At 44.2% G+C, this 26,844-nt stretch overlaps 2 protein-coding genes across 2 annotated transcripts in view; one reads left to right on the top strand and one right to left on the bottom strand.

The window, feature by feature from the left end:
* SCLY (selenocysteine lyase) overlaps positions 1 to 26,844 on the bottom strand; it is a 131,378-nt gene that overhangs the window by 75,382 nt on the left and 29,152 nt on the right. The gene's annotated exons all lie outside the window — the stretch shown is intronic.
* LOC122935257 (autoimmune regulator-like) overlaps positions 1 to 26,844 on the top strand; it is a 54,029-nt gene that overhangs the window by 23,196 nt on the left and 3,989 nt on the right. Inside the window, exons 6-14 of the mRNA XM_044291018.1 lie at positions 3,618 to 3,698; positions 6,017 to 6,112; positions 10,933 to 11,030; positions 12,016 to 12,066; positions 13,295 to 13,410; positions 16,287 to 16,377; positions 21,737 to 21,798; positions 23,593 to 24,103; positions 25,880 to 25,948. Of these exons, the coding sequence (XP_044146953.1) occupies positions 3,618 to 3,698; positions 6,017 to 6,112; positions 10,933 to 11,030; positions 12,016 to 12,066; positions 13,295 to 13,410; positions 16,287 to 16,377; positions 21,737 to 21,798; positions 23,593 to 24,103; positions 25,880 to 25,948 (1,175 nt within the window). The remainder of the gene's footprint in view (positions 1 to 3,617; positions 3,699 to 6,016; positions 6,113 to 10,932; positions 11,031 to 12,015; positions 12,067 to 13,294; positions 13,411 to 16,286; positions 16,378 to 21,736; positions 21,799 to 23,592; positions 24,104 to 25,879; positions 25,949 to 26,844) is intronic.

Here is a 26,844-nt window from a genome sequence, read left to right as displayed (position 1 = left end):
TTAGGCAAATGAGTATTTTGACCACATCATCCTCTTTATGCATGTTGTCTTACTCCAAGCTGTATAGGCTCGAAAGCCTACTACCAATTAAGCATATTAGGTGATGTGCATCTCTGTAATGAGAAGGGGTGTGGTCTAATGACATCAACACCCTATATCAGGTGTGCATAATTATTAGGCAACTTCCTTTCCTTTGGCAAAATGGGTCAAAAGAAGGACTTGACAGGCTCAGAAAAGTAAAAAATAGTGAGATATCTTGCAGAGGGATGCAGCACTCTTAAAATTGCAAAGCTTCTGAAGCGTGATCATCGAACAATCAAGCGTTTCATTCAAAATAGTCAACAGGGTCGCAAGAAGCGTGTGGAAAAACCAAGGCGCAAAATAACTGCCCATGAACTGAGAAAAGTCAAGCGTGCAGCTGCCAAGATGCCACTTGCCACCAGTTTGGCCATATTTCAGAGCTGCAACATCACTGGAGTGCCCAAAAGCACAAGGTGTGCAATACTCAGAGACATGGCCAAGGTAAGAAAGGCTGAAAGACGACCACCACTGAACAAGACACACAAGCTGAAACGTCAAGACTGGGCCAAGAAATATCTCAAAACTGATTTTTCTAAGGTTTTATGGACTGATGAAATGAGAGTGAGTCTTGATGGGCCAGATGGCTGGATTGGTAAAGGGCAGAGAGCTCCAGTCCGACTCAGACGCCAGCAAGGTGGAGGTGGAGTACTGGTTTGGGCTGGTATCATCAAAGATGAGCTTGTGGGGCCTTTTTGGGTTGAGAATGGAGTCAAGCTCAACTCCCAGTCCTACTGCCAGTTTCTGGAAGACACCTTCTTCAAGCAGTGGTACAGGAAGAAGTCTGATTCTCATGCAGGACAATGCTCCATCACACGCGTCCAAGTACTCCACAACGTGGCTGGCAAGAAAGGGTATAAAAGAAGAAAATCTAATGACATGGCCTCCTTGTTCACCTGATCTGAACCCCATTGAGAACCTGTGGTCCATCATCAAATGTGAGATTTACAAGGAGGGAAAACAGTACACCTCTCTGAACAGTGTCTGGGAGGCTGTGGTTGCTGCTGCACGCAATGTTGATGGTGAACAGATCAAAACACTGACAGAATCCATGGATGGCAGGCTTTTGAGTGTCCTTGCAAAGAAAGGTGGCTATATTGGTCACTGATTTGTTTTTGTTTTGTTTTTGAATGTCAGAAATGTATATTTGTGAATGTTGAGATGTTATATTGGTTTCACTGGTAAAAATAAATAATTGAAATGGGTATATATTTGTTTTTTGTTAAGTTGCCTAATAATTATGTACAGTAATAGTCACCTGCACACACAGATATCCCCCTAAAATAGCTAAAACTAAAAACAAACTAAAAACTACTTCCAAAAATATTCAGCTTTGATAATAATGAGTTTTTTGGGTTCATTGAGAACATGGTTGTTGTTCAATAATAAAATTAATCCTCAAAAATACAACTTGCCTAATAATTCTGCACTCCCTGTATATGGATGTGGTATTCTGTTCATTTGACAGCCTTCGTAGTGAATACAATTTGCCCCTTACGTGTTTCTATCGGTACCTCCAGCTGAGGCACGCCTGTTAGGCCCAACTTAAATCCTTATCCTTGTCTTTGAAATGTGGCCCCATTGAATCTATGGCCCGGGTGAAACAACCTTATAAACCTATTTCATCATTCTATGTTGAAATTATGAAATTGCAGGATTGACCGCTCTGTCGCTCCTTAGAGCGTTGGTTTCACAAGGGTGTCAAGAACCACGCCTGACTCCGTTATACCTGGGGTCAGGAAGTTGCAGCGGTTGGCTGCACGCTCTATGTAAGATAGGGCTGTTTCTTTATGGTAGCTTTCTGGGTTTGCTTTGCAACCCTTTTTGGCTCACTCAGGGATCCGTAGCTCCTTCTCCTCAGCTGTTCCTTGTCCAGCACTCCCAATCTCCTTATATTCCCCTCTCCCACTTCTCTGGTTGCCAGATATAGAGATTCCTGCCTGGACTTCTATACTGACCCACTGGAGCTGTGTAGCTGCGTTCCCTGGTTGTTGTTCCAGAACGTTACCCTCCGGATCCCTGTTGGGCCTTTGTGGTCTGCTGTGGTCAGCCCACCTGGGTTTATGTGTTTGTCTGTATTGTCTGTCCTCTCCTTGGTGTTTTCCTCTTAGTGTCAGTGGTGCGGACTAGTGATCCCACCGCCCCGTTCACTACCTAGGGCTCATCTTTGGGAAAGCCAGGGTTTAGGCACGTGATCGGCGTACGGGTGAGGAACCCGTCTAGGGATGTCAGGGCAGTCAGGTGCCAGCCGCAAAGTGAGTCAGGGGTCACCACCTTTCCCTCTCCCTTGGGCAGGGCCTTCCCTTTTCCCTCCCTTTGCGTGACGCCGGTCATTACAGTTGGAGGGTTGATATCCCGGATCTGGAGGCGTCTCACCTGGAGGAACTGAGCTCTGTCTAGAAGAGCACGGTAATAAGTGCTCGGGATCAGCTCATTCAACTTAAGTGGGTACACAGGGTTTATCTCACTCCAGTCCGTCTGCATCATATGCGTAAGCTGCCAGACCCTTCTTGTACCAGGTGTGGAGAGCCGAGAGGATCCTTATATCATATGGTATGGTCTTTTCCTGTTGTGCGGAGGTTCTGGAGTTAGATTTGTGATTTTATCTCCTCAAAGCTGGGACTCCTGGGGATACTCTGTCCTATAGTGTGCCTATTAGGGTTAGTGTCAGAAATAGATCCTACTAAATATGGAAGGAAGTTGCTCCGTTTATTTATGTTTTATGGGAGAAAAACAATCCTTCTGCATTGGAAACCACCAAAGACCTCTACCCTTGGTTCCTGGAGCCAACTGATAAACGCTGACCTGCAGATGTACAAACTCACTTTTTCAGCAAAGGGGAATCCTGAATAGATTCGATCAGATTTGGGGACTAAGGTTATGTACGCAGGGTACTATTTGAGCTTAGGTGCCAGGTTCTGGGACTCCGGGTTGTATGAGTGTGTGTGTGAATGGTTGTTAGGTCCTGTACTCGTAAATATGCCATGATGTATTACGGGACTGCTCATTTGTTTAGCAAAATTTTGTCATTGACTTATTCTGAGGTACTTATGAGTACGGGTCCTCAGACTTGTTTTTCTGGCTGTCTTAGTTTCTGTATCCCTTTGGGATTTGGAGAAGTTTTGTAAAGTTAAAATGCTTTCTATAAATAAACACTATAAAAAAATAAATGACTGGGCCCTACAGCAAACTGTTGAGCAGGCCCCTGGTGTTCTGAGTACGAAACGGCCTGCAAGTCCATGCAAACATTGACATACTGATAGAGAACTTAGATTGTGAGCCCCACTGGGGACAGCTGGATGCTAATGTCTGTAAAGTGCTGCGGAATATGTCAGCGCTATATAAGTGCATAAAATAACTTAAAAAAAACATTGAAGAGGCTGCACTGCTCGCACAGCTGCTGTGATCCCTTAAAACAGCTGCTCAAGGGTGGTGCAGAGAGTTGGGTCCCCACTGATTTAATATGGATAGATCATTCATTTTGCAAAGCTGGAAAACCACATTAATGGTTTGACTTTAAAATATTTTGTCTCCAACAGGCCCTCCGCCTAAAACAAAACCGCCTCGTAAAATAGAGAAAATTGAGAAACTGGGGTCCTCATTGGTGCCACAAGTTCATTGTAAGTCACTGGGAATAACAGGTTATTAAATATTTTATAGCACCATTAATTCCAGGCTGATATACACACGAAAACGGTTTATGTACTGTATATAACATGATACAATAAAAACAAGTACAATAACCATGAACTAACTGAGAGACAGACTATTTCAGAGAAGGAGAGGACCCTGCCTGTGAGGGCTCATAGTCCACAGGGAAGGGGCAAGGAGACACCAGGTGAGGGTAGAAGCTGTTCCCCTAGCTGTGTGATGGGTTAATGCAGGTGGTAGACTTTCCTGAAGAAGGGGTTTTCTGGTTGTTTTTGGAGGACTGGATGTTGGGGGAGTCTAATGTGTTGGGGTAGCGAGTCTTAGAGAATGGAGAATGCAAGTGAGAAATCTTTTAGATGATTGTCAGATGGAGCAGACAAGAGGAGAGCAAAGAAGCTACTTTTCGGTATTGAGATCCGTCATAGGGTCTCAATACCGTTTTGTCCCCGTTCATTATTAATGGGGACAAAACGTAACTGAACAGAACGGAATGTTCCAAAATGCCTTCCGTTCCGTTCTCATACCGGAGAGCAAACCGCAGCATGCTGCAGTTTACTTTCCGTCCTGGGATGCGGAGCAAAACGGATCCGTCATGACCCACAATGCAAGTCAATAGAGATGAATCCGTTTCTGACACAATAGAAAACTGTACTGTATGTATGCATGTACTGTAGTGATATGCCATCAGCGTTCTGATTTCACCCACGTAACATGGGGGAAGAAGTTTTATTTTTATACTCTTATGTACAACATGCTTCCACATTATGTGTTAATGGATAAAAGAGGAACAGCCATGGGTATATGCAGTGAAGATTATATATACGGTATCGTTCATACCATCTGCCAGGGGGACATCTTGGTTCTGTGTAACAGTTTTACTAATAACATGAGTAACTTCCCTGTTGAGGTTTCAGGTTTAAAATATAATATAATGGACATAATCGGTAAAAGTAGCCTCATGTACTGTCTGTGGAATAGAAGAAAATAATAAGAACAGTATAGAATATTAATAACAGAATATTTTTTATTTATATTAAACAGGGTTCCATTGAATCATTGGTGAATATAAAGTAGTCATTTTCATTCATTGACAGCAAGTGGACTTCTTGAAAATGGATGGATGTTAGAAATATGCAGAAAGTTTGATTACTTACTTATGGGGGTGCAGCCCAATCAGTGGGTATATTGGTATAAGGTCTCATGCATACGACCGTTGTTTTGGTCCACATCCGAGCCGCAGTTTTTGGGGCTCGGGTGCAGACCCATTCACTTCAGTGGGGCCGCAAAAGATGGGGACAGCACTCTGTGTGCTGTCCGCATCCATTGCTCCATCCCGTGGTCCGCAAAAAAATATAACCTGTCCTATTCTTGTCTGTTTTGCGGACAAGAATAGGTAGTTATATCAATGGCTGCCCATGCCGTTCCGCAAATAGCGGAACGCACACGGACGCCATCCGTGTTTTGCGGATCCGCGATTTGCAGACCGCAAAACACACAACAGTCGTGTACACGAGGCCTAAGATAGGAGGAACTGAGTAGAGCCTACTTGATGATTAATGATTGACCTCTATGACCTTGTATACAGAGATAGCTGTCAGTTATTGATAGGACCGCCCACTGGACTCCTAAACCCGAATGACCGAAGCTTTAGATCAAAGTTACACGCTATCCTTTCTGCATATGTTGCTCTATAACATGATGCTGGTAAATTTTACGTGACAGGATTCTTTTAAAGGAACTTGAGCAAAATATTACATCAAAAGCCGTACCCTTTTTTCCACTGAAGTACACCCCTATAACCGCATGTACCAAATCAACAAAAATGTTGACGTATATTCCGACAAGGTGTAGGCGCCGTCACATTAGTAAATGTGGACCACTGTGTTATGTCTGTTTCTAAGCATTACTTGTGATTGTCATAGGTAGATTGTTTTATTGATCCACTGCTTTCAGGCCTCTTGCACACGACCGTATGGCCTTTTCAGTATTTTGCGGTCCGCAAAAAATACGGATGACGTCCGTGTGCATTCCGTTTTTTTTGCGTAACGGAACAGCTGGCCCCGGATAGAACAGTACTATCCTTGTCCCTTATGCGGACAATAATAGGACATGTTCTATCTTTTAATGGAACGGAAAAACTGAAATACGGAAACGGAAGGCATACGGAGTACCTTCCTTTTTTTTGCGGATCCATTGGAACGCAAAAAAACGGAACGTAGACAGAAAAAAAAAAAAAACGTTCATGTGCAAGAGGCCTCAATCTGATTTTGTTTCATTGCATTGGGAGGTTCACAAAAATCACCAACCTCTGTGGGTGACGCTGAAGGGAAAGCTGCCATCTTCACCATAAGCAAACCGGTTACAACAGAGAAGACCAGCCCAGGTAGGTCTGCCTGTTTTCTACAGCATCTGATTTAGATTTGTTTTTATGTATGTCTGTTGTTCTGGTTGTTGAACGGATGTGAAGGATACATTTTTCCGGCACTAATACTTCCTGACAATGCTAGGGAGGGGACATGATTGCAGCCAGCCAGAACCGCAGGGGCAACACGTGAGGTGCACGGTGGGCCGATGAGGGGCCAAATAACAACACAGTTCATCAGTTTACTCACTGTTAGCAGAAAGCCTCCCTGGGCCGGCAGCACAGTGTTGAGGAAGACTGCACAAAATCCCCTGGGGCACGCTCTGTGTAGGGAAGCACCAGCCTAGATGGAGGTTCAGGTGCCCTTGGTGGCAGTGGTGTTTAGGGTGCTTGTGGCGGCTGGGTCCCTTGGTGGTATTTGTCGTTACGCCAGTACCGTTAATGGTGGTACAACCAGTGGTAAGAATGAAGTAGACAGTGGTAGGATACAACTCACAACTTTTACTGATGTTGGTTCCAGTTGCGGCATACACATCCAGACAGAATGCAATTTTTTGCAATTTAGAGGAATTCTGTTGATCCACTGTTAATAGGTTTGGCTGGGTTTAGCTTAGCTTGAAGGTTCTGTATCAGTAGTTCTGGTAGGTGACTTTGCTTCAGGTCCCTAGTGAACCAGAGTTATTTGGTGAGGTTGCCTGTAATGCTTATTTGGTATGCTTAGTCCTTTTGTCTCTGTATCTTCCAAGCCTATGAACAGGTAGCTAGTCTGTATTCTTCAATGTATGGTGAGGCTGCCTGTAGCTAGATTGTCCTCCACCATGTGCAAAGGTGCCCATTAAGCCTTTATAATGGCCGTTATCACTGATGCCTCTCTTTAGCTTGGTTATCTTCTTCCAGGGACAAAAACGCTATCCTCTGGTTATAGGCTCTAGGATCTAAGAAGGTCACAGAAGGAAAACGCTCTCCTGCGCCTCATACCTTGGCTTTACCTCATTTCTGCAGCTGGTTTCACCCACTAATATGTGGTGTGTAGCCTCAGAGTAACCATTGACTCTGCTCTCTCATCTCTTCACTAGTCTCTACCTTTCTTCACTCCTTCCTCCTTCTCACTACACTAGGCCTGACCTAAGTATTTATATGACCTAAGTGCTATCCCCATCTAGTGGTGGGATGTATAAATTACACCAGACCAGCCTATGAACAGGGATACAACAGGTGTTGCAATACAAAATGACATGCAAGATGATAATGCCATTTCACAGTAATTTTGCAGTTCCCACGTGTCCTGAGTGGGACGCTGCATGATGACCTCACCACATTGCAGCACATGGAAAGCAATGTAAGTCCTTGATTTTGTTTGCCTGACGTTTTTGGGCCCCAGTGCAGTGACTTCATGTCTCTCTCCCAAAGTTCTTATTTTGACCATCTATTTTCTGTGTGGGCAGTACATGTATATAATAAAGGGGCTCCTAGTTCTTGAAAACCCCTTTCTAAGATGTTCATAAGAGACAGAATCTATACTAATAAAAGCCCTGTGTACGTGGTGTCCGTGCGTGTGTGCCGATTTGTTAAGTGCGCATGCGCGGCGCACAAACCAATCAGCACACACTCCACACACACACAGCAGGGACCGCCCAAAGCACCGCACCGCCAGCCAATAAAACCACGGCACATCATATGCAGCCCGGACAGCTCACAGCAGTGCGGTCCGTCCAATCAAAGTCACCGCCCGGACCGCCCACGATTGCGCCAGCCAATAAACACACGGCGCACCACACGCTGTATGGACCGCCCACAGCATGGAGCCGTCCAATCACACCATCCCCACAATGTACGTGTGCGTCCATGCATGTGTGCCGATTTGTTAAGTGCGATGCAATGCTTTTAATACTGGGGAGGAGGGGCTGCACTGGCCACCAATGCTTTTAATACTGGGGAGGGGGGGCCGCACTGGCCACCAATGCTTTTAATACTGGGGAGGGAGGGAGGGGGTGGCGAACTGGCCACCAATGCTTTTAATACTGGGGAAGGAGGGAGGGGGGCCGCACTGGCCACCAATGCTTTAAATACTGGGGAGGGAGGGGGGGCGCACTGGCCACCAATGCTTTTAATACTGGGGAGGGAGGGAGGGGGGCCGCACTGGCCACCAATGCTTTTAATACTGGGGAGGGGGGGCCGCCCTGGCCACCAATGCTTTTAATACTGGGGAGGGGGGCCGCACTGGCCACCAATGCTTTTAATACTGGGGAAGGAGGGGGGTCTGGCCCCCTGCTGCCTGGCAGCACCCGATCAGGGGGCTGAGATCCGCACAATTAACCACGCAGGTGCGGCACCTGAGGGGTTAATTGTGCGGATCACAGCCCCCTGTAAGAGATCTGGTGCTGCCAGGCAGCAGGGGGCAGTTATGTACACAGTTCTTTGTATATTCTAACTTGAAGCGCCCCCATCACCATGGGAACGCCTCTGTGTTAGAATATTCTGTCGGATCTGAGAACTCAGATCTGAAAAAGCTGTTATGCAGACGGATCCGCACTGAACGGATACCATTGTTTGCATTTATAGTTGCGGATCCGTCTGTGCAGATACCAGATGGATCGGCACCTAGCGCAGGTGTGAAAGTAGCCTAAAATAGGGACTCCTGACTTTACATTAAAGGTCAATGGGGGGCGGATCCGTTTACAATTGCATAACAGTGCGTCATCCACAGATCCCCCATAACAGTGTCATCCACAGATCCCCCATAACAGTGCCATCCACAGGTCCCCCATAACAGTGCCATCCACAGATCCCCCCCATAACAGTGCCATCCACAGATCCCCCCATAACAGTGCCATCCACAGATCCCCCCATAACAGTGCCACCCACAGATTCCCCCATAACAGTGCCATCCACAGATTCCCATATAACAGTGCCATCCACAGATCCCCCCCATAACAGTGCCATCCACAGATCCCCCCCATGACAGTGCCATTCACAGATACCCCCATAACAGTGTCATCCACAGATCCCCATAACAGTACCATTCACAGATACCCCCATAACAGTGTGCCATCCACAGATGCCCCATAACAGTGTGCCATCCACAGATGTCCCATAACAGTGCTATTCACAGATGCCCCCATAACAGTGTCATCAACAGATCCACCCATAACAGTGCCATCCACAGATCCCCATCACAGTGCCAGCACTACTGTTCTAGCGCCCGTTATTGTAAAGGGCTTAATATCTAGTGAAGTAATAAAATGGGAAGTGAATAGCATATATAGCATTCAAAGAAAGCTATATAAATTTGTATGTAGGGAACGCCCTCTAGTGGTGGCTGTAAGACAGCAGCCCAAACCCTATATGGGAACTTTATGAAGACATGTAATTTGCCCTGAAGTAAAATGCACATAATTAATGAAAAGGCACAGGCCTCTGAATACATTCAACACATCTCTGGCCCTCAGTGTGCCGGAAACCTAACTCCACGCCAGTAAGGGGCTGGCGTAGATTTGAGTTATAATTTACAACAGTTTCTTGCATAAAATATAATTAATTTGCTAAGCCACTGGAGGCTGCACCCCTCCTGCAAAGTGGTGAGCGACGGTGTAAAACCACAAACTAGGCGTGTGCCAAAATGTGAAACTTTATAAACCCACAAAACTGGTGGAAATCATTTGATAAATTCCACTCTGTGCCATTTAAAGGGAAGTTCTGCCCTGGCCTCATAAATATTAGGCGTTAAAAGGGTTGAGTACAATATTGCTGACCTATCCTCAGGATAGGTCAACGTCTGCTTTGTAGGGGTCCGGCTTTTGGTCACATGGCCTATTTTCAGTTCTGTTTAATTCAAGTGAATGGGCCTGGGCTGCAATACCAAGTACAGCCACTATACAATGTACAGCGCTGTGATTGGTATGGAGTGAGGAGGCCGCAGCGTTTATCCAAACTCTGCGTCCCTTGATCAATGGGGGTCCTAGAAGTCGGACCCCCACCTATCTGATTTTGATGACCTAGCTTGAGGATAAATCTAAAGGGAAAACCTTAGGTTCCATTCACACGTCTGCAGCAATTCGCGGATCCTCAAAGCACCGGCCGGCATCCCAATAGAAATGTCCTATTCTTGTCCGCAGCTGTGGACAAGAATAGGACATGTTCTATTTTTTTGCGTAGCCTCGGACCGGAAGTTCGGGGCCGCGGACCGAAAATGCGGATGCGGACAGCACACTGTGTGCTATCTGCATCTTTTCAGTCCCTATTGAAAATGAATGGGTCCGCACCTATTCCGCATAATTGCGGAACGGAACCGGACCCAAAGTGCGGACGTGTGAATGGACCCTTACCTTAATCTCCATCATGGGCCCCGATGTTCACGTTGTTTGGCCCTGCAGTGATCTGTGACGTCTGACAATGATCAAACATGTTTTAAAACAAGTAAAATATTTTTGTGACTGCTTCACCTCTATATGTATTTCACGTTATTGATAATTGTAGAAAATGTAACAGGTTTTACATGTAGCTTTTTATACGCCTTGGTCAAAACAGAAAACCTAGCAAGGGGTATTACATGCTGTGGTGTGCAAAAAGTGACCTGCCCTATATCTCCCTTCACTGCAATATCACGTCTTGCTGATGCTGTAAAACACCCTAGTGCCCCAAGCGGTATGGGTGTAGTGTACAGGCATCCACGGGAAGTACCGTACTTACCACCATTTAGGCATGGAATCATGTGTGTCTGTGATGGACACTGGTTTGTCTTGTAGTGTCATACACTACACTAAGTGGTATAAGACATGAAAGATGTGATTTGGTCTTGGCGTGGGTTTTCTAGTACAATGCTATAAAATTGTATTTTACAGATAAGTCCAAGCAGAAGGAAACCGAGCTGGAAAACACAGAGCGACACCGAAATAAGCCCCTAAAACTGACTCTACGTACAAAGTTATCTACCAGTGATGTGAGTAGACAGACCCTTCAAGTACAAAGAACCCACACATAGACAGGGAACCCTGTTCGAAACGACAAGCCAAAATTACACTAAAATGGTCTTCCCAGAGGGGTTGTCCTTTCAGAGAAGATTGTATATGGTAGAAATGAAAATATGTCATAGGAAATCTGGTCTGGGGAAGAGGTGGCCTTCTAGAAGAGAGGTTTCACTATAGATCCATTTAAAAAGTAAAGCAGCACGCAAAGTGAGCCGACACTACAGTCATTCAGGGAGAAGCAGGACAGACTGTAGGGTGGGAAAGTGCCATAACCCAGGGGCGGATTGTCCATAGACCAATGCCTAGAGGTCCGTCCCAGCCCTCCTCACGGCCTCCAGGAATGGTAAGTAAGGATCTGACGCTCCCCTTCTGGATTTAACAGTATTGCCATCCTAAGGCAACTGGACTAGGAGGACAGAAGATGGCAGCTGGTGCTGGCCCCCACAGAGGGGATGTGTTTGGGGTAGTATTTTGTGATGCCCTGACTGCTGGGGTGGTATAATGTGCCGCAATGTGGTATTGTTGGCCCTGTCTACTTGTTTTGACCTTGCCTTCTGTCAGTTTGGGCCACACTACAAAATAGGGTCACTTTTAGTTTTTTTTCCAGGGCCACTTCCCAGTTGATCCCTTGCCATAACCGCACGGTGCCGCACCGTATCTGATACAAACACTAATGGTCCTTTTACTTGGCCTACCATTGGTGATAAAGCAAGTCAGTCATTGCTCATTTGACCCATGTCACAAACGCTCGTCACTATGATCACTTGGCCCCCATTCTTTGACATTATATCAGCAACAATGTGCAGCCATTAATGATCCAATTAGCCAACAAACAAGCACTTGCCAAAAGTAGGAAAGGATCGTACCAGCTGGTAGAGGGAATATTTGGGTACATTCATATGCACCCTAGAAAAAACTATGAGAAATAAATTTGAGTTCTTTTTCACATTTTTACAGACTGGCATTGTTGCTCCGACTGTTCCCGCCCCAGAGTTGTCACATCATCAGGTCTGTGTAACCCTTATCTTGGATGAGGAAATCCTCGTACACATCTCCTTTATATTTTCTCGGCATTAAAGGGGTTGTCTTACTGCAACAAGTGGTATTTATCATGTAGAGGAAGTTACTACAAGGCACTTACTAATGTATTGTGATTGTCCATATTGCCTCCTTTGCTGTCTGGATTCATTTTTCCATCACATTATATACTGTTCAAATCCAGAGGTCACGACCACCCTGCAATCCATCAGTGGTGGCCGTGCTTGCACCACCATATGAAAAATTGCCGACCTCTCTGGTGGCTGGGACCGTGGGAGAGAAGATAGACACACATGTGCAGAAGATCCCATCCTGGCCACCTCATACCTGCACTGCAGCAGTGGTCGTAACCATGGAAACGAGCAGTGTATAATGTGGTGGAAAAATGAATGAAGCCAGCAAAGCAAGCAATATGGATAATAACATGACATTAGTAAGTGCCTTGTATTAACTTTCTTTACATGATAAATGCCATTTGCTGAAGTGACACAACCCCTTTGGGCTCATGCACACAAACGTATTTTCTTTCCGTGTCCGTTCCGCAAAATACAGAAAAATACATACGGTTGTGTGAAAGAGGCTTAAACAGAACAGTCCTACCCTTGTCCGTAATGTGGACAATAATAGGACATGTTTAATTTTTTTGCGGAACAGAAATACGGACATACGGAAACGGAATGCACACAGAGTAACTTCCGTTTTTTTTTTTGCGGACCCATCGAAGTGAATGTTTCTGCATATGGTCTGCAAAAAAAAAACGGAAGTTACTCTGTGTGCTGTTTCCGTATGTCCGTATTTCTGTTCCACAAAAAAATAGAACATGTCCTATTATTGTCCGCATTACGGACAAGGATAGGACTGTTCTGTTTAAGGCCTCTTTCACACAACCGTATGTATTTTTCTGTATTTTGCGGTCCATTTTTCACAGATCCGTTGTTCCTTTTTTTGTTTCTGTGATCTTTCTGTTCCTTATTTCCGCAAAAACATCTCTGTATGGTTTCCGTATGCAATACATTTTTTGTGTAATGTACTGTAATGTTTGTAAACAGTAAACACATCGGCAAAGTGGGCATGGATTTACGGATCCGTTTTTTGCAGACCGCAAAATACATACAGTTGTGTGCATGAGCCCTTTATCTTACTTTGCTCACACTTACCGTACTGCTGGCTACTGACCTCTGTCTGCTGCCTCCTCCAGAGTAATGATGATGAGTGTTCAGTGTGTCGAGATGGCGGGGAGTTATTATGCTGTGATGGATGCCCACGGTCTTTTCACCTATCATGCCTTGTGCCTCCACTCACTTATATCCCAAGGTATGTTGTGTACATGTATTGTTTCTGTGTTTCCCATGTTCTCATTCCAGAGACAGCTATTTGTAGACGGCACTGTTTCAGGACTCTTGCCTCTCATCAGTACAGAGCAGGGTGCTGGTTAGCTGGATACGGGTCATAACCAGCGCTGTCTACAGATGGGTGTCTCCGGTTTAGCTAAAATGAGTTAATTTGCATACTTTTTCCCATGAAGCATACTCCTCTGTGTTTGTTTATTGGGAAACAGTATCCCTTCTCCCTGAGCCTGTTCTTAGATGGTACCCCATCATTTGGTAAAGTTTGGTGGCACTGAAGTTACATGTTGTACATCTTGATTCCTATTTTGGAGACAGAACCAAATGCCTTCCTATAAAGGATGCCACTTGGTGACATTGCTGTGTGCGTTTCATCTAGCTTTCCAAATATCCTGCTACATTTCAGGCTTGCTCCATCAGGGGCTGCCAGGATGTGCAAGAAGTTTCACAACAGTTGGAGATTCGCAAGTTGAATACCACAAATCTATAGACTGAAGACTAGTCCTGATCATGTCTGACAGACACAGGTGCATGGCTTAGGGTATGTTCACACATAGTGGTTGATATGCGCTTAAAAAAGTGCTATGGTTTTTGAAATGGTTGTGGTTTTTACAGGTAAACATGTCAAATAAATGTTTCATCTCTAAAAACTGCAACCTGAACTGCTGAACTCCCAGGTATGAATATACCCTAACCAGAGAGATTTCTGATACCGGTCCTCCACCTGTGTTAGTGGGACACAGCCAGGCCGGGTTTTCAGCCTTTAGATCAGAGTGTTGGGAAGCAAGCAGACACATTGAATTCACTATAGCTCTTAGCCGACATGTGACGTACTAGTAAGTCACAGCGGGAAGTGCAAATTGACGTACGGTACTGGTACATCAAGATGATCGGGAGGGCATCAGAGTTGTGCGCGCCCGATCAGTGGACTGGCCCGACCGTTACTGACAGCCGGGACCCTGCTATATCCGCCAGCATCGCTAAAAACACAGATGCCAGTGGATTAAACCTTTATATGCCGCAATCAAAGCTGACTGCAGCATATAAGAGCATGGTCTGCCTCTCCATCTGCCCCTCCACGCTGCAGTGGCAGGGGGCCAATGACTGCCATGGCAACCCCAAGCAATGCAAAGGCCCCAGGGCCTGCCATGAACGGAAGCCTGTGAGACCCAGCCCCCAGACTGGGTCTCACAGGCACACTGTCAGTGTATTACACTGACAGTCAATGTAGTTCAATACAGCATGTATACTTCATTGAAACAGGAGTCAGACCCTAAGACAAAAATAAAAAGTGAAATCGCTTTCAAAAATGCTTTATTATGTAAAACTGAAACAAAAAAATAAAATAGACATATTTGGTATCGTTACTGTCGCTGCTGCGTTATAAAAATATCACATGCTCTATCCTGTCAGCTGAATGCTGTAAAAAACAAAAAATAAAAACTGCCAGAACAGCCATTTTTTGGTTACCTTGCCTCACAAAAATCATAATACCAACCGATCAAAAATCATATGTACCCCAAAATAGTACCAACAAAACTGTCACCTTATCCTGTAATTTCCAAAATTGAATGTAGGGGTGCATCAGGGGGGCTTCAAAAGCGACATGGCAACTTAAAATTATCCCAGCGATATCTGCCCTCTAAAATCCATATGTTGCTCCTTCCCTTCTGAGCCCTGCCATGTGCCCATACAGCAGTTTACAACCACATGTGGGTAGTTTCTGTAAACAGCAGAATAAGGGTAATAAATATTGAGTTTTGTTTGGCTGTTAATCCTTGCTGCCTTACAGGAAAATATAGATTAAAATGGAAATTTTGAAATTGCTCCTCTACTGTATATTCCTTAAATTTTTGTGGAACACCTGAAGTGTTATCAAAGTTTGTAAACTCATTTTTGAATAACTTGAGGGGTGTAGTTTCTACAATAGGATTGTGTATGGGAGGTTTCTATCATGTAAGCCTCAGAAAGTGACTTCATAACTGAATTGGTCCTTAAAAAAGTGGGTTTTGGAAATTTTCTTAAGTTTTCTAAAATTCTAATCCAAACATAAAAAATAAAATCACATATACAAAATGGTGCCAACATAAAGTAGACATATGGGAAATGTAAAGTAAGAACAATTTTTATGAGGTATCACTATCTGTCTTAAAAGCAGAGAAAATTGCAAATTTATTCCAAATGTTTGGTAAATTTGGGATTTTGTTTTATAAATAAAGGTGAAATATATCGACTCAAATTTGCCACTGTCATGAAGTACAATGTGTCATGAGAAAACGGTCTCAGAATGGCGTGGATAAGTAAAAGCGTTCCAAAATTATTACCACATAAGGTGACACATGTCAGATTTGAGACAAATGGCCTGGGCAGGAAGGTGAAAACTGGCCCGGGGTAGAAGAGTTTAAAGGGGTATTCCAGCAAAATAAAAGAACAATTCTATTGCTTTAAAAAAAAAAAAAACAGTTACTCACCTTTCTGATCCCCAGTCACGGCTGTACTTTGCTCCACTTCTGCTGACATCTTGACAAATCAGGAAATGGCTGGGAATGCTAGGAACAAACCAATCACTGGCTGAGGAGGGTAATCGGTGCGGCCAGTGATTGGCTGAGGGGCATTCCCTGCCATCTGAAACCGTGTTGAGTAGTCAGCAGGAAGTGGAGCACATTGGGAACCATTGGAACGGCCATGGTGGGGGATCGGGGAGGTGAGTTAAAGCAGTTTTTTTCTTTTTCTTGTTTTTACTGTAATACCCCTTTAACTACACTAAAAGAAAAAGTCTTCCTTAGTTCCACTGGTAAGTACAAATCTTTTACAAACTCTCTTATCTTTCTGCGGTCTTTTTAGTGGAACATGGAGATGTGACTCTTGCAAAAAAGATGGACCACTGGCGGACAGATGTAAGGACCCCAGTGATAAGGATGCTATGATGCAGACTGTAAGTGGCTCATATTTTGTAAACCATTTTAGGAGTTGATCTGTCTGTAGATGGTATAGTAGCAGTCAGATCACACAGGCAGTTCAAAGATCTGCACTGGGGTGAGCATTACCAGATCTACTAGGACGCCCAAAGGCCCCTTTCACACGAACGATACGGATTGTGTCAGGATGCGTTCAGGGCGCGTTCCATCAAACTCGCACCATTTCGCAAGCAAGTTCAGTCAGTTTTGTCTGCAATTGCATTCGGTTGTTAATTTTTTCCCGCGAGCGTGCAATCAGTTTTGAGGTGTTTTTCGCGCTCGTGAAAAACAACTGAAGATTTACAAACAACATCTAGCTACCATCACTGAAAAACGCATTGCATCCGGACTGCATGTGGATTACTTCAGTCACATTTTACATAATAGTGACGCGTTTCAGCAACTAAGTGCTTTCATCAGACTGTGTGTATACATCCTACCACTGGCTCTGATATATATCCAAGTAAATACAAAGGAAATGACATCACATTATTTCTTTAGACTCCTCCCACAGCTGAATTACTATGGAGTATACGTAAATCAATACCATCCCTGCATTCTCTGAAACATCTAGTTTCGCTATAGAAAAAACAAAAGGGAAACATGGTTACAGATAATCGCATCATATGAAACCACTAATCTCGATTTAGGCCTTTTGGATCCATGGTTTGTAATCGATGGATCCAATATGCCTCTCTTTTTAAGAGCAATTTGTTTCTGTCACCACCGCGTCGAGGTAATGAAACACTTTCTATGACCTGATAGCGTAATTGTGATATAGTATGCCCCTTTTGATGGAAATAGTTTTGAGTCAATTAAATGACACCCATACATATCTGATATTACAAACCGATCCAGTCTTTCAAATTAAGGCAGCAATTCAGGGGGTAGTCGTGTGGGCATGAGAGGATGGAGTCATTGATGCGAAATTTGGCGATTTTCTGATTAACCAACATCCGATTACTCCGGTATTTTATATTTTACCAAAGGTTCATAAATCCCTAACAAAGCCTCCGGGCCATCCTATTGTAGCAGCCACTGACTCCATCCTCTCTCCCCCTGCGATTTTTCTTGAGAAGGTATTAAAGGGAACCTGTCACCGGGATTTTGTGTATAGAGCTGAGGACATGGGTTGCTAGATGGCCACTAGCACATCCGCAATACCCAGTCCCCATAGCTCTGTGTGCTTTTATTGTGTAAAAAAACTATTTGATAAATATGCAAATTAACCTGAGATGAGTCCTGTCCCTGACGCATCTCATGTACAGGACTCATCTCAGGTTAATTTGCATATGTATCAAATAGTTTTTTTTTACACAATAAAAGCACACAGAGCTATGGGGACTGGGTATTGCGGTTGTGCTATCGGCCATCTAGCAACCCATGTCCTCAGGTCTATACACAAAATCCCGGTGACAGGTTCCCTTTAACACCGCTCACTCAGAAGTCTCCCTCTTACCTACGTGACACGGGACATTTTTTGTCTGAGATAGACACATTAGTGACGGATAAGAACTGCATACTCGTCACCTTAGATGTATGCAGTTTATACACCTCGATTACACATGAGAAGGGCCTGGAAGCAGTTAGAGAATTACTTAATACTAGCACATACCAAACAACTGAAAAAGTATTTTTCTTATCACTTCTTAAAATCGTGCTCGAGCGAAATTTTTTCTTATTCCAGGATTCCTTCTATCAGCAGCATTGTGGGACCGCGATGGGATCGAACATCACACCGCCATACGCAAATTGCTACATGTCTTATTTTGAGAGTAATTTCATTTACCGTAATGATCTATATCAGCAACATTGTGTCTTTTGGCGTCGATTTATCGGCGAAATTTTTTGCGTGTGGCGTGGCGACGTTTGATCCCTCACGGATTTTACCACATACCTTAATTCCATTTGGGAGGAATTACAGTTCACTATACATTTCGATAAAAATAAGATTTCATTTCTAGATACCTGGGTCTTACTAGGGGATAATGGGCATAATGGGCATATTCCAACTTCACCCGCACCTACTGTGTCCTTCTCCCATACCATGTATACTCACCTAAAGAATTATTAGGAACACCATACTAATACGGTGTTGGACCCCCTTTTGCCTTCAGAACTGCCTTAATTCTACGTGGGATTGATTAAACAAGGTGCTGATAGCATTCTTTAGAAATGTTGGCCCTTATTGATAGAATAGCATCTTGCAGTTGATGGAGATTTGAGGGATGCACATCCAGGGCACGAAGCTCCCGTTCCACCACATCCCAAAGATGCTCTATTGGGTTGAGATCTGGTGACTGTGGGGGCCATTTTAGTACAGTGAACTCATTGTCATGTTCAAGAAACCAATTTGAAATGATTCGAACTTTGTGACATGGTGCATTATCCTGCTGGAAGTAGCCATCAGAGGATGGGTACATGGTGGTCATGAAGGGATGGACATGGTCAGAAACAATGCTCAGGTAGCCCGTGGCATTTAAACGATGGCCAATTGGCACTAAGGGGCCTAAAGTGTGACCAGAAAACATCCCCCACACCATTACACCACCAGCCTGCACAGTGGTAACAAGGCATGATGGATACATGTTCTCATTCTGTTTACGCCAAATTCGGACTCTACCATTTGAATGTCTCAACAGAAATCGAGACTCATCAGATCAGGCAACATTTTTCCAGTCTTCAACAGTCCAATTTTGGTGAGCTCGTGCAAATTGTAGCCTCTTTTTCATATTTGTAGTGGAGATGAGTGGTACCCGGTGGGGTCTTCTGCTGTTGTAGCCCACCTATCTTTCCCATTCTGACATTCAGTTTAGAGTTCAGGAGACTGTCTTGACCAGGACCACAACCCTACATGCATTGAAGCAACTGCCATGTGATTGGTTGACTAGATAATCGCATTAATGAGAAATAGAACAGGTGTTCCTAATAATTCTTTAGGTGAGTGTAGATTGTAAGCCCTCATGGGCAGGGCCCTCTCCCCTTCTGTACCAGTCTGTAACTTGTCTTGTTTATGCTTAGTGCAATTGGCTGTATTATGTATGTATACCTCTTCTCATATGTACAGCGCTACGGAATGAATGGCGCTTTAATAATAAATAATAATAATAATATTCATACTGACCTTTTCATTAAAAGCACCGATCGGAATAGTCTCCTTACCTTTGCTAGCAGCCATCCGGTGTCTAGAAAAAAATCTATCCCCTTTTCACAGTATCAGCAGGTCAGGCGGATTGTTAGTAATCCAGATACCCTGATAACAAGGTCGGAGGAAATGACTAATACATTTCTAGAGAGGGGTTACCCTAGACAATTATTAGATGAACAGAGGAATAGACTTGGAGGTCCACAGGAGGCCAAATCAATAAAAACACCACGGATTCCATTGGTGGTTTAATATCACCCTTGGATCCAAAGGGTTAAAAGCATTGTCAATAAACATTGGCGGATAGTTTCTAGATCGTATCCTCAAATTGACGAATTCCAGAGACCCCCGATGATGTGCTTTAAAAAAAGCAGATAATCTGCGTGATAATATAATCAGAGCAGATATAGGCAGTAACAGAAGAGTAGAATGCAGGGATGGTATTGATTTACGTATACTCCGTAGAAATTCAGCTGTGGGAGGAGTCTAATGAAATAATGTGATGTAATTTCCTTTGTATTTACTTGGATATATATCAGAGATAGTGGTAGGATATATACACACAGTCCGATGAAAGCACTTAGGCTCCTTTCACACTAGCGTTTGCTGGTCCGCTCGTGAGCTCCGTTTGAAGGGACTCACAAGCGGACCCGAACGCCTCCGTCCAGCCCTGATGCAGTCTGAATGGAGCGGATCCGCTCAGACTGCATCAGTCTGGCGGCGTTCAGCCTCCGCTCCGCTCGCCTCCGCACGGACAGGCGGACAGCTGAACGCTGCTTGCAGCGTTCGGGTGTCCGCCTGGCCGTGCGGATCCGTGCGGATCCGTCCAGACTTACAATGTAAGTCAATGGGGACGGATCCGTTTGAAGATGCCACAATGTGGCTCAATCTTCAGGCGGATCCGTCCCCCATTGACTTTACATTGAAAGTCTGGACGGATCCGTCCGAGGCTATTTTCACACTTAGCTTTTTTTTTGCTATTTTAATGCAGACGGATCCGTTCTGAACGGAGCCTCCGTCTGCATTATTATGAGCGGATCCGTTCAGAACGGATCCGCCCGAACGCTAGTGTGAAAGTAGCCTTAGTTGCTGAAATGCGTCACTATGATGTAATATGTGACTGAATAAATTCGCAAGAATATTCATCAAAAAAGCCAGTGCCGGTCTTGTTCTTCACGAATTACTCACTGGGATTCCTGCCCGCAGACACGTGCACCGCCAAACTACTCGAGCAGTGCCGACCTTTTTTGGATATATGCATGTGGATTACATCAGTTTTTCACTGGAGCCCAATTCACTTCTTTAGGGCCAGGGCTGCGTGAAAAATGCAGAATATAGAACATGCTGCCATTCTCGCGCAACGCAGACCCATTGAAATGAGTGGGTCAGGATTTAGTGCGGGTGCTACGCGTGCGGATCCGTCCAGACTTACAATGTAAGTCAATGGGGACGGATCCGTTTGAAGATGCCACAATGTGGCTCAATCTTCAGGCGGATCCGTCCCCCATTGACTTTACATTGAAAGTCTGGACGGATCCGTCCGAGGCTATTTTCACACTTAGCTTTTTTTTTGCTATTTTAATGCAGACGGATCCGTTCTGAACGGAGCCTCCGTCTGCATTATTATGAGCGGATCCGTTCAGAACGGATCCGCCCGAACGCTAGTGTGAAAGTAGCCTTAGTTGCTGAAATGCGTCACTATGATGTAATATGTGACTGAATAAATTCGCAAGAATATTCATCAAAAAAGCCAGTGCCGGTCTTGTTCTTCACGAATTACTCACTGGGATTCCTGCCCGCAGACACGTGCACCGCCAAACTACTCGAGCAGTGCCGACCTTTTTTGGATATATGCATGTGGATTACATCAGTTTTTCACTGGAGCCCAATTCACTTCTTTAGGGCCAGGGCTGCGTGAAAAATGCAGAATATAGAACATGCTGCCATTCTCGCGCAACGCAGACCCATTGAAATGAGTGGGTCAGGATTTAGTGCGGGTGCTACGCGTTCACGTCACACATTGCACCCGCTCGTGTGAAAGGGGCCTAAGGCATTTTTTGGTGACAGAAAGGCCATGATAAATTTCATCAGTGTTGCCATTTGGTGAAAACGATAGATTAGATCTGTTTTGTGAAACTAATTCTTTAATCAGTAGCACAAGCAAATTTATAGTATTTGCTCTGTCTTCACAGGAGGCTACACAGAATTCAGCAATGGAAAGCAGCACGGACAGTCAGGTCCTCCCAGAGAACAGGTAATAATTTGAGAAATATAATAATAATAGTTGAGAAAATATAAAGACATTAGAAACAGTAATAGCACTGGCACTGTGTATATAATCTCATCATATCCCGTAGTTCTTTTCAATTAGGGCCTTATTAAACCAAAGGCCTCTTTCACACGGGCGAGATTTCCGTGCGGGTGCAATGCGTGAGGTGAACGCATTGCACCCGCGCTGAATCTGGACCCATTCACTTCTATGGGGCTGTGCACATGAGCTGTGATTTTCACGCATCACTTGCGCGTTGCGTGAAAATCGCAGCATGCTCTGGATTGTGCGTTTTTCACGCAACGCAGGCCCCATAGAAGTGTATAGGGCTGCGTGAAAATCGCGAGCATCCGCAAGCAGATGCGGTGCGATTTTCCCACATGGTTGCTAAGGAGACGATCGGGATGGAGACCCGATCTTTATTATTTTCCCTTATAACATGATTATAAGGGAAAATAATAGCATTCTTAATGCAGAATGCTTACTAAAATGTGGATTTAGGGATTGAAAATAAAAAAAATGACCTCACCTTCTCCTCTTGATCGCGTAGTTGCCGATCTCTTCTTACTTCTTTAATCATGAGCTGCCGGCTAAAGGACCTGTGGTGACGTCACATCACATGGTCCATTATCGTGGTGATGGACCATGTGATGAGCTCAGTGACGTCACCACAGGCCCTGAAGAAAGAGCAGAGACCGGCAGCTATGGAGGAGGTGAGTTAATTTTTATTTTATTTTTTAACCCTCTATTGACCTTCTACTAAGCATTCTGTATTAAAGAATGCTATTATTTTCACTTATAACCATGTTATAAGGGAAAATAATAAAATCTACAGAACACCTAACTCAAACCCGAACTTCTGTGAAGAAGTTTGTGTCTGGGTACCGCATTCAGTTTTTTCTCACGTGCATGCAAAACGCATTGCACTCGTGCGGAAAAAACTGAACCACGCAACGCAATCGCAGTCAAAACCGACTGAAATTGTGTGCTTACTCGCACGATTTCCCCGCCACGCACCCGCATCCTATCCGGCCCCAATCTGTAACGCCCATGTGAAAGAAGCCAAACACTTTTTGGGCCAATTATCAGGAACACGCATTCATGGGAACGCTCATTCCTGATAACTGGTCTGTACAATTGAGCAGACAATAAACAAGCAAATACCCATTTGCATCTTTCAGATACACGGTTATCAGGAGCACATCTCTCTGTGTAATCAGGGATGTGCTGACGATAATCGATAGAACTGAATGAGGGTGGAGCGGCTTTATAGCCGTCGTTCCTCCCACAATAAGTTTGCATCAGCCTGTGTAAGGCTGCACACCGCACTGCACACCGCGCTCCCATTCACTTCTAGGGGAATGACAGATAGCCGAGCCTAGCGTATTGCCACTAATGTCTTAGATGAGACAACTCCTTTAATGACCCTGCCTGTTAGATCTTACAATATTAGGAGATACGAGGAGTGTCACATACACTACAAAGCACACATTTTATTCAAGGGATTCTCCACTTTAAAATTGAAACGTGCACGCAGGTATGTTTTTCAGTCAAAACAATGGCCTTTGGTCAAGCAGTTTTACCCATGATGATCAGAATAACCAGGGTTCAGGTGATTATAACAGCAAGAGGAACATAGAACTACTCGGCACCCATTAAAATCATTACATGTGAAATATATAGGCGACCGTGAAATATATGGTCATTGTGAGACCTCCAGGAAAAGTGCCACCAACCACTGACCATAATAATGCTGTGAATGCTCTTTTTTTCTTGCAGTGTAATACAGAACACACAGCTGTGCTCTGATCAGCACCAGATATACAACCAGCAAACATCCCAACCTAAAATGTGTCCCACATCCCAAGCCTACTCTCAGCTACAGACGCAGAGCTCCCATCAGCCCCTGCCTAAACCCCTGAATGGTCCTCCTTTACTATCACGCCCATGTCCCTCTCAAACCCCCCTGCCACAGATTTGCACACAGCTTCCTCTTGGGCCCCAAGTTAGGAACTCCCAAAAAGTTCCCACTCTTGCACATCCACCCCATATTCAGAGCTACAATGCAGTAGTGCCACAGGTTCCCCTTCCAAATAATGTTCAATCCCAGTTACACCCGGCTGAGGGCAGCCTCCTGCAAGAAGCCTGTTCTGGGGTCAGCAATGTACATCAGTTTGTGAGGCCTCCTCCTTCAGCACCTAGAGCAGAACCCTGTCCTCCATTTGGACCAGCTCGAGGAGACATGATGCCAGGCTCTGGATTATTACAGCAAGAAATGGCTGAAGCTAAGGTGAGTAGTTCATTAGTTGAATTCTGATCTATTGTTCATTCAGTGAAACCTTATGGCAGGAAAATTATGTATTTTATCTACATAGGACATGGACCTTGTACTATGTTACCTGGTGTTTGAGAAGTTCTGAATACCAGACCGCTGAGCACGAGACAAGATAACCAGGAAATATGTACAGTGACATGCCATATGTAAAAGAGGCATTAACCTCCATATCATATCACCTTATACATAATTAGACAAAATATTAAAACCACAGGTGAAGTGAATAACATTGATTATCTGGTGACCATGGTGTCTGTCAAGGGTGGGATATATTAGGCAGCATGTAAACAGTTAGTGAGGTTGTGATGGAAGCAAGGAACAAGTGTAAGCATCTGTGCGACTTTCACAAGAGCCAAAATGTGATGACTGGGTGACAGCATGTCCAAAACAACAGGTCTTGTGAGCTGCTCCTGGTATGCAATGGTTAGTATCTACCAAGTGGTCCATCGAAAGACAGCTAGTGAGTCAGTGACAGGATCATGAAAAAGGATCATTAATGCATAAGGTAATTGAAGGCTAGTGAGTGACCCGCTGGTTCACTGCCAAAGGGTTAATGCTATGGTTCACTGTTAAAGAGTTAAGGTTATAACCTAAAATAGTTCACTGTTAAAAGGATTAATGTATGCTAACTATGCATTTCCAGTGGTACACATGGCTAATGTGACTTTACTGTGCACTATGTATTCCAACAAAGCTGTATATGGAAAGTAAACAGTTAGCTGTCAGTTCTTAGTAATAGTTGCCGGGCGGGTGGTAGGCTCGCCCACTTTCCCTTGGCTAGTGAGTAGTTATTGGCAAGTCAGCCAAGAGTAAAGACGTGTATGCTGCTGTCAGTGAAAGCAACGCAAGCTGAAGTAAGAGAAAGTCATTCCCCAAGGAGACACCATCCCTGTGAGTGAAAGATGTGGACTATAAGTGCTTGGACTGAGACAATAAAAGTAACACACACATATGGCTGTAGACTTTATTGCACATGGTTTGGGTTATATTGCTTCTGGCACCTGACAGACTGAGAAGGACTGGCCATTACATAGTAACATAGTTTATAAGGCTGAAAAAAGACATCTGTCCATCCAGTTTGGCCTGTTATCCTGCAAGTTGATCCAGAGGAAGGCAAAAGCAAATTGATCCAGAGGTAGAAGCCAATTTTCCCCACTTAAGGGGAAAAAAATTCCTGAACTTTACCCCGCAGCTGGGCATTGCAGCTGATAGATGGGGGTGCTGGGTGTCAGATCTCCACCAACATTCATGACCTATCCCAGGCTCGGACTGGCCCACTGGGGTACAGGTGAATCCCCAGATGGGCCCCTGAGCAAAGTGGACCCCCAGTTTGCCACCCCCTAAACAGTAGCACATGACACAGTATAATGGCTGTGCTACATATAGATAGGCAGCATACAGTATCTCAACCAGCCTATGTTCATATAAAAACTGGGTAGATTATTTAAGAAACTACCCAGGGTATTATTATAGATCCATCTGGCGGCAGAGATAACTTATAGGTACAGAGGAAGGTAGGCCAGTATCCCCTTTTCCCAGGGACCCACCTTCTCACAGTCTCTGCAGGGCCCCAAATAATCAATCATCTTGTAGCATCTTGCTGCTGTCTCCTGCTGTGTAAGCAGACAATATTTTAATGTACCGTATATGTACAACTATCAGTTCAATTGTGTATTCATTTCTGTAAATGATAGTATATCATTCTTTAATTAGTTATTAATTTATTCTCAGGGTGTGACGGATACTATTGGCAGCAACCTGACATTGAGCCGACATGAACTGGAATGCCTTATTACTGAGGTCAGTATCATAGAAACATAGAATGTGTCGGCAGATAAGAACCAGTTGGCCCATCTAGTCTGCCCAATATACTGAATACTATGGATAGCCCCTGGCCCTATCTTATATGAAGGATGGCCTTATGCCTATCCCATGCATGCTTAAACTCCTTCACTGTATTTGCCGCTACCACTTCTGCAGGAAGGCTATTCCATGCATCCACTACTCTCTCAGTAAAGTAATACTTCCTGATATTACTTTTAAACCTTTGCCCCTCTAATTTAAAACTATGTCCTCCTGTAGCTGTTTTTCTTCTTTTAAATATTCTTTCCTCTTTTACCTTGTTGATTCCCTTTATGTATTTAAAAAAATACATTAAAAAAAAGCGCCCAAATACACCCTACAGCTCACTATGCGGGCTAGCATAGCCCATAAGACACACCTAGGTTTTAGAGGAGGACAATAAGAAAAAAATATTTTTCATTAGACCTCAGATCAGACCAGCAATCAGACCCCCAATGTTAATCATACCTCAGCTCACAGCCCCAATCAGACCCCCAATGTCAATAAGACCCTCAATCGGACCTCAGATCAGACCCACAATCATACTTCAGGTCAGGCCCCAATGTGAATGTTGTGCATTCTCTATCATAGAACTAGTAAACCAATCCAAATGACCAGGCCCAATGAAAAATAAAGTGTTCTGTGTACCGTACAAATGATAACCCCCCCCGAAAGGAAATCACACAAAACCATATTGTAAGGAAATACAATTTCATCTTTATTCAAGCCTCGTAGGTATAAAAAAAAAAAAGAAAGAAAAAAAGAAGACATATCCACAATACAAATGCACATTGGGGGTCATTTACTACATTTTTACACCAGTTTTTGCAAGACCCCTTTTTGCAACTTTTTAA

The sequence above is a fragment of the Bufo gargarizans genome, chromosome 4 (assembly GCF_014858855.1).
Source record: "Bufo gargarizans isolate SCDJY-AF-19 chromosome 4, ASM1485885v1, whole genome shotgun sequence".
In the NCBI taxonomy this organism is placed as follows: Eukaryota; Metazoa; Chordata; class Amphibia; order Anura; family Bufonidae; genus Bufo; species Bufo gargarizans.
This window is presented reverse-complemented; position numbering and strand designations above follow the sequence as displayed.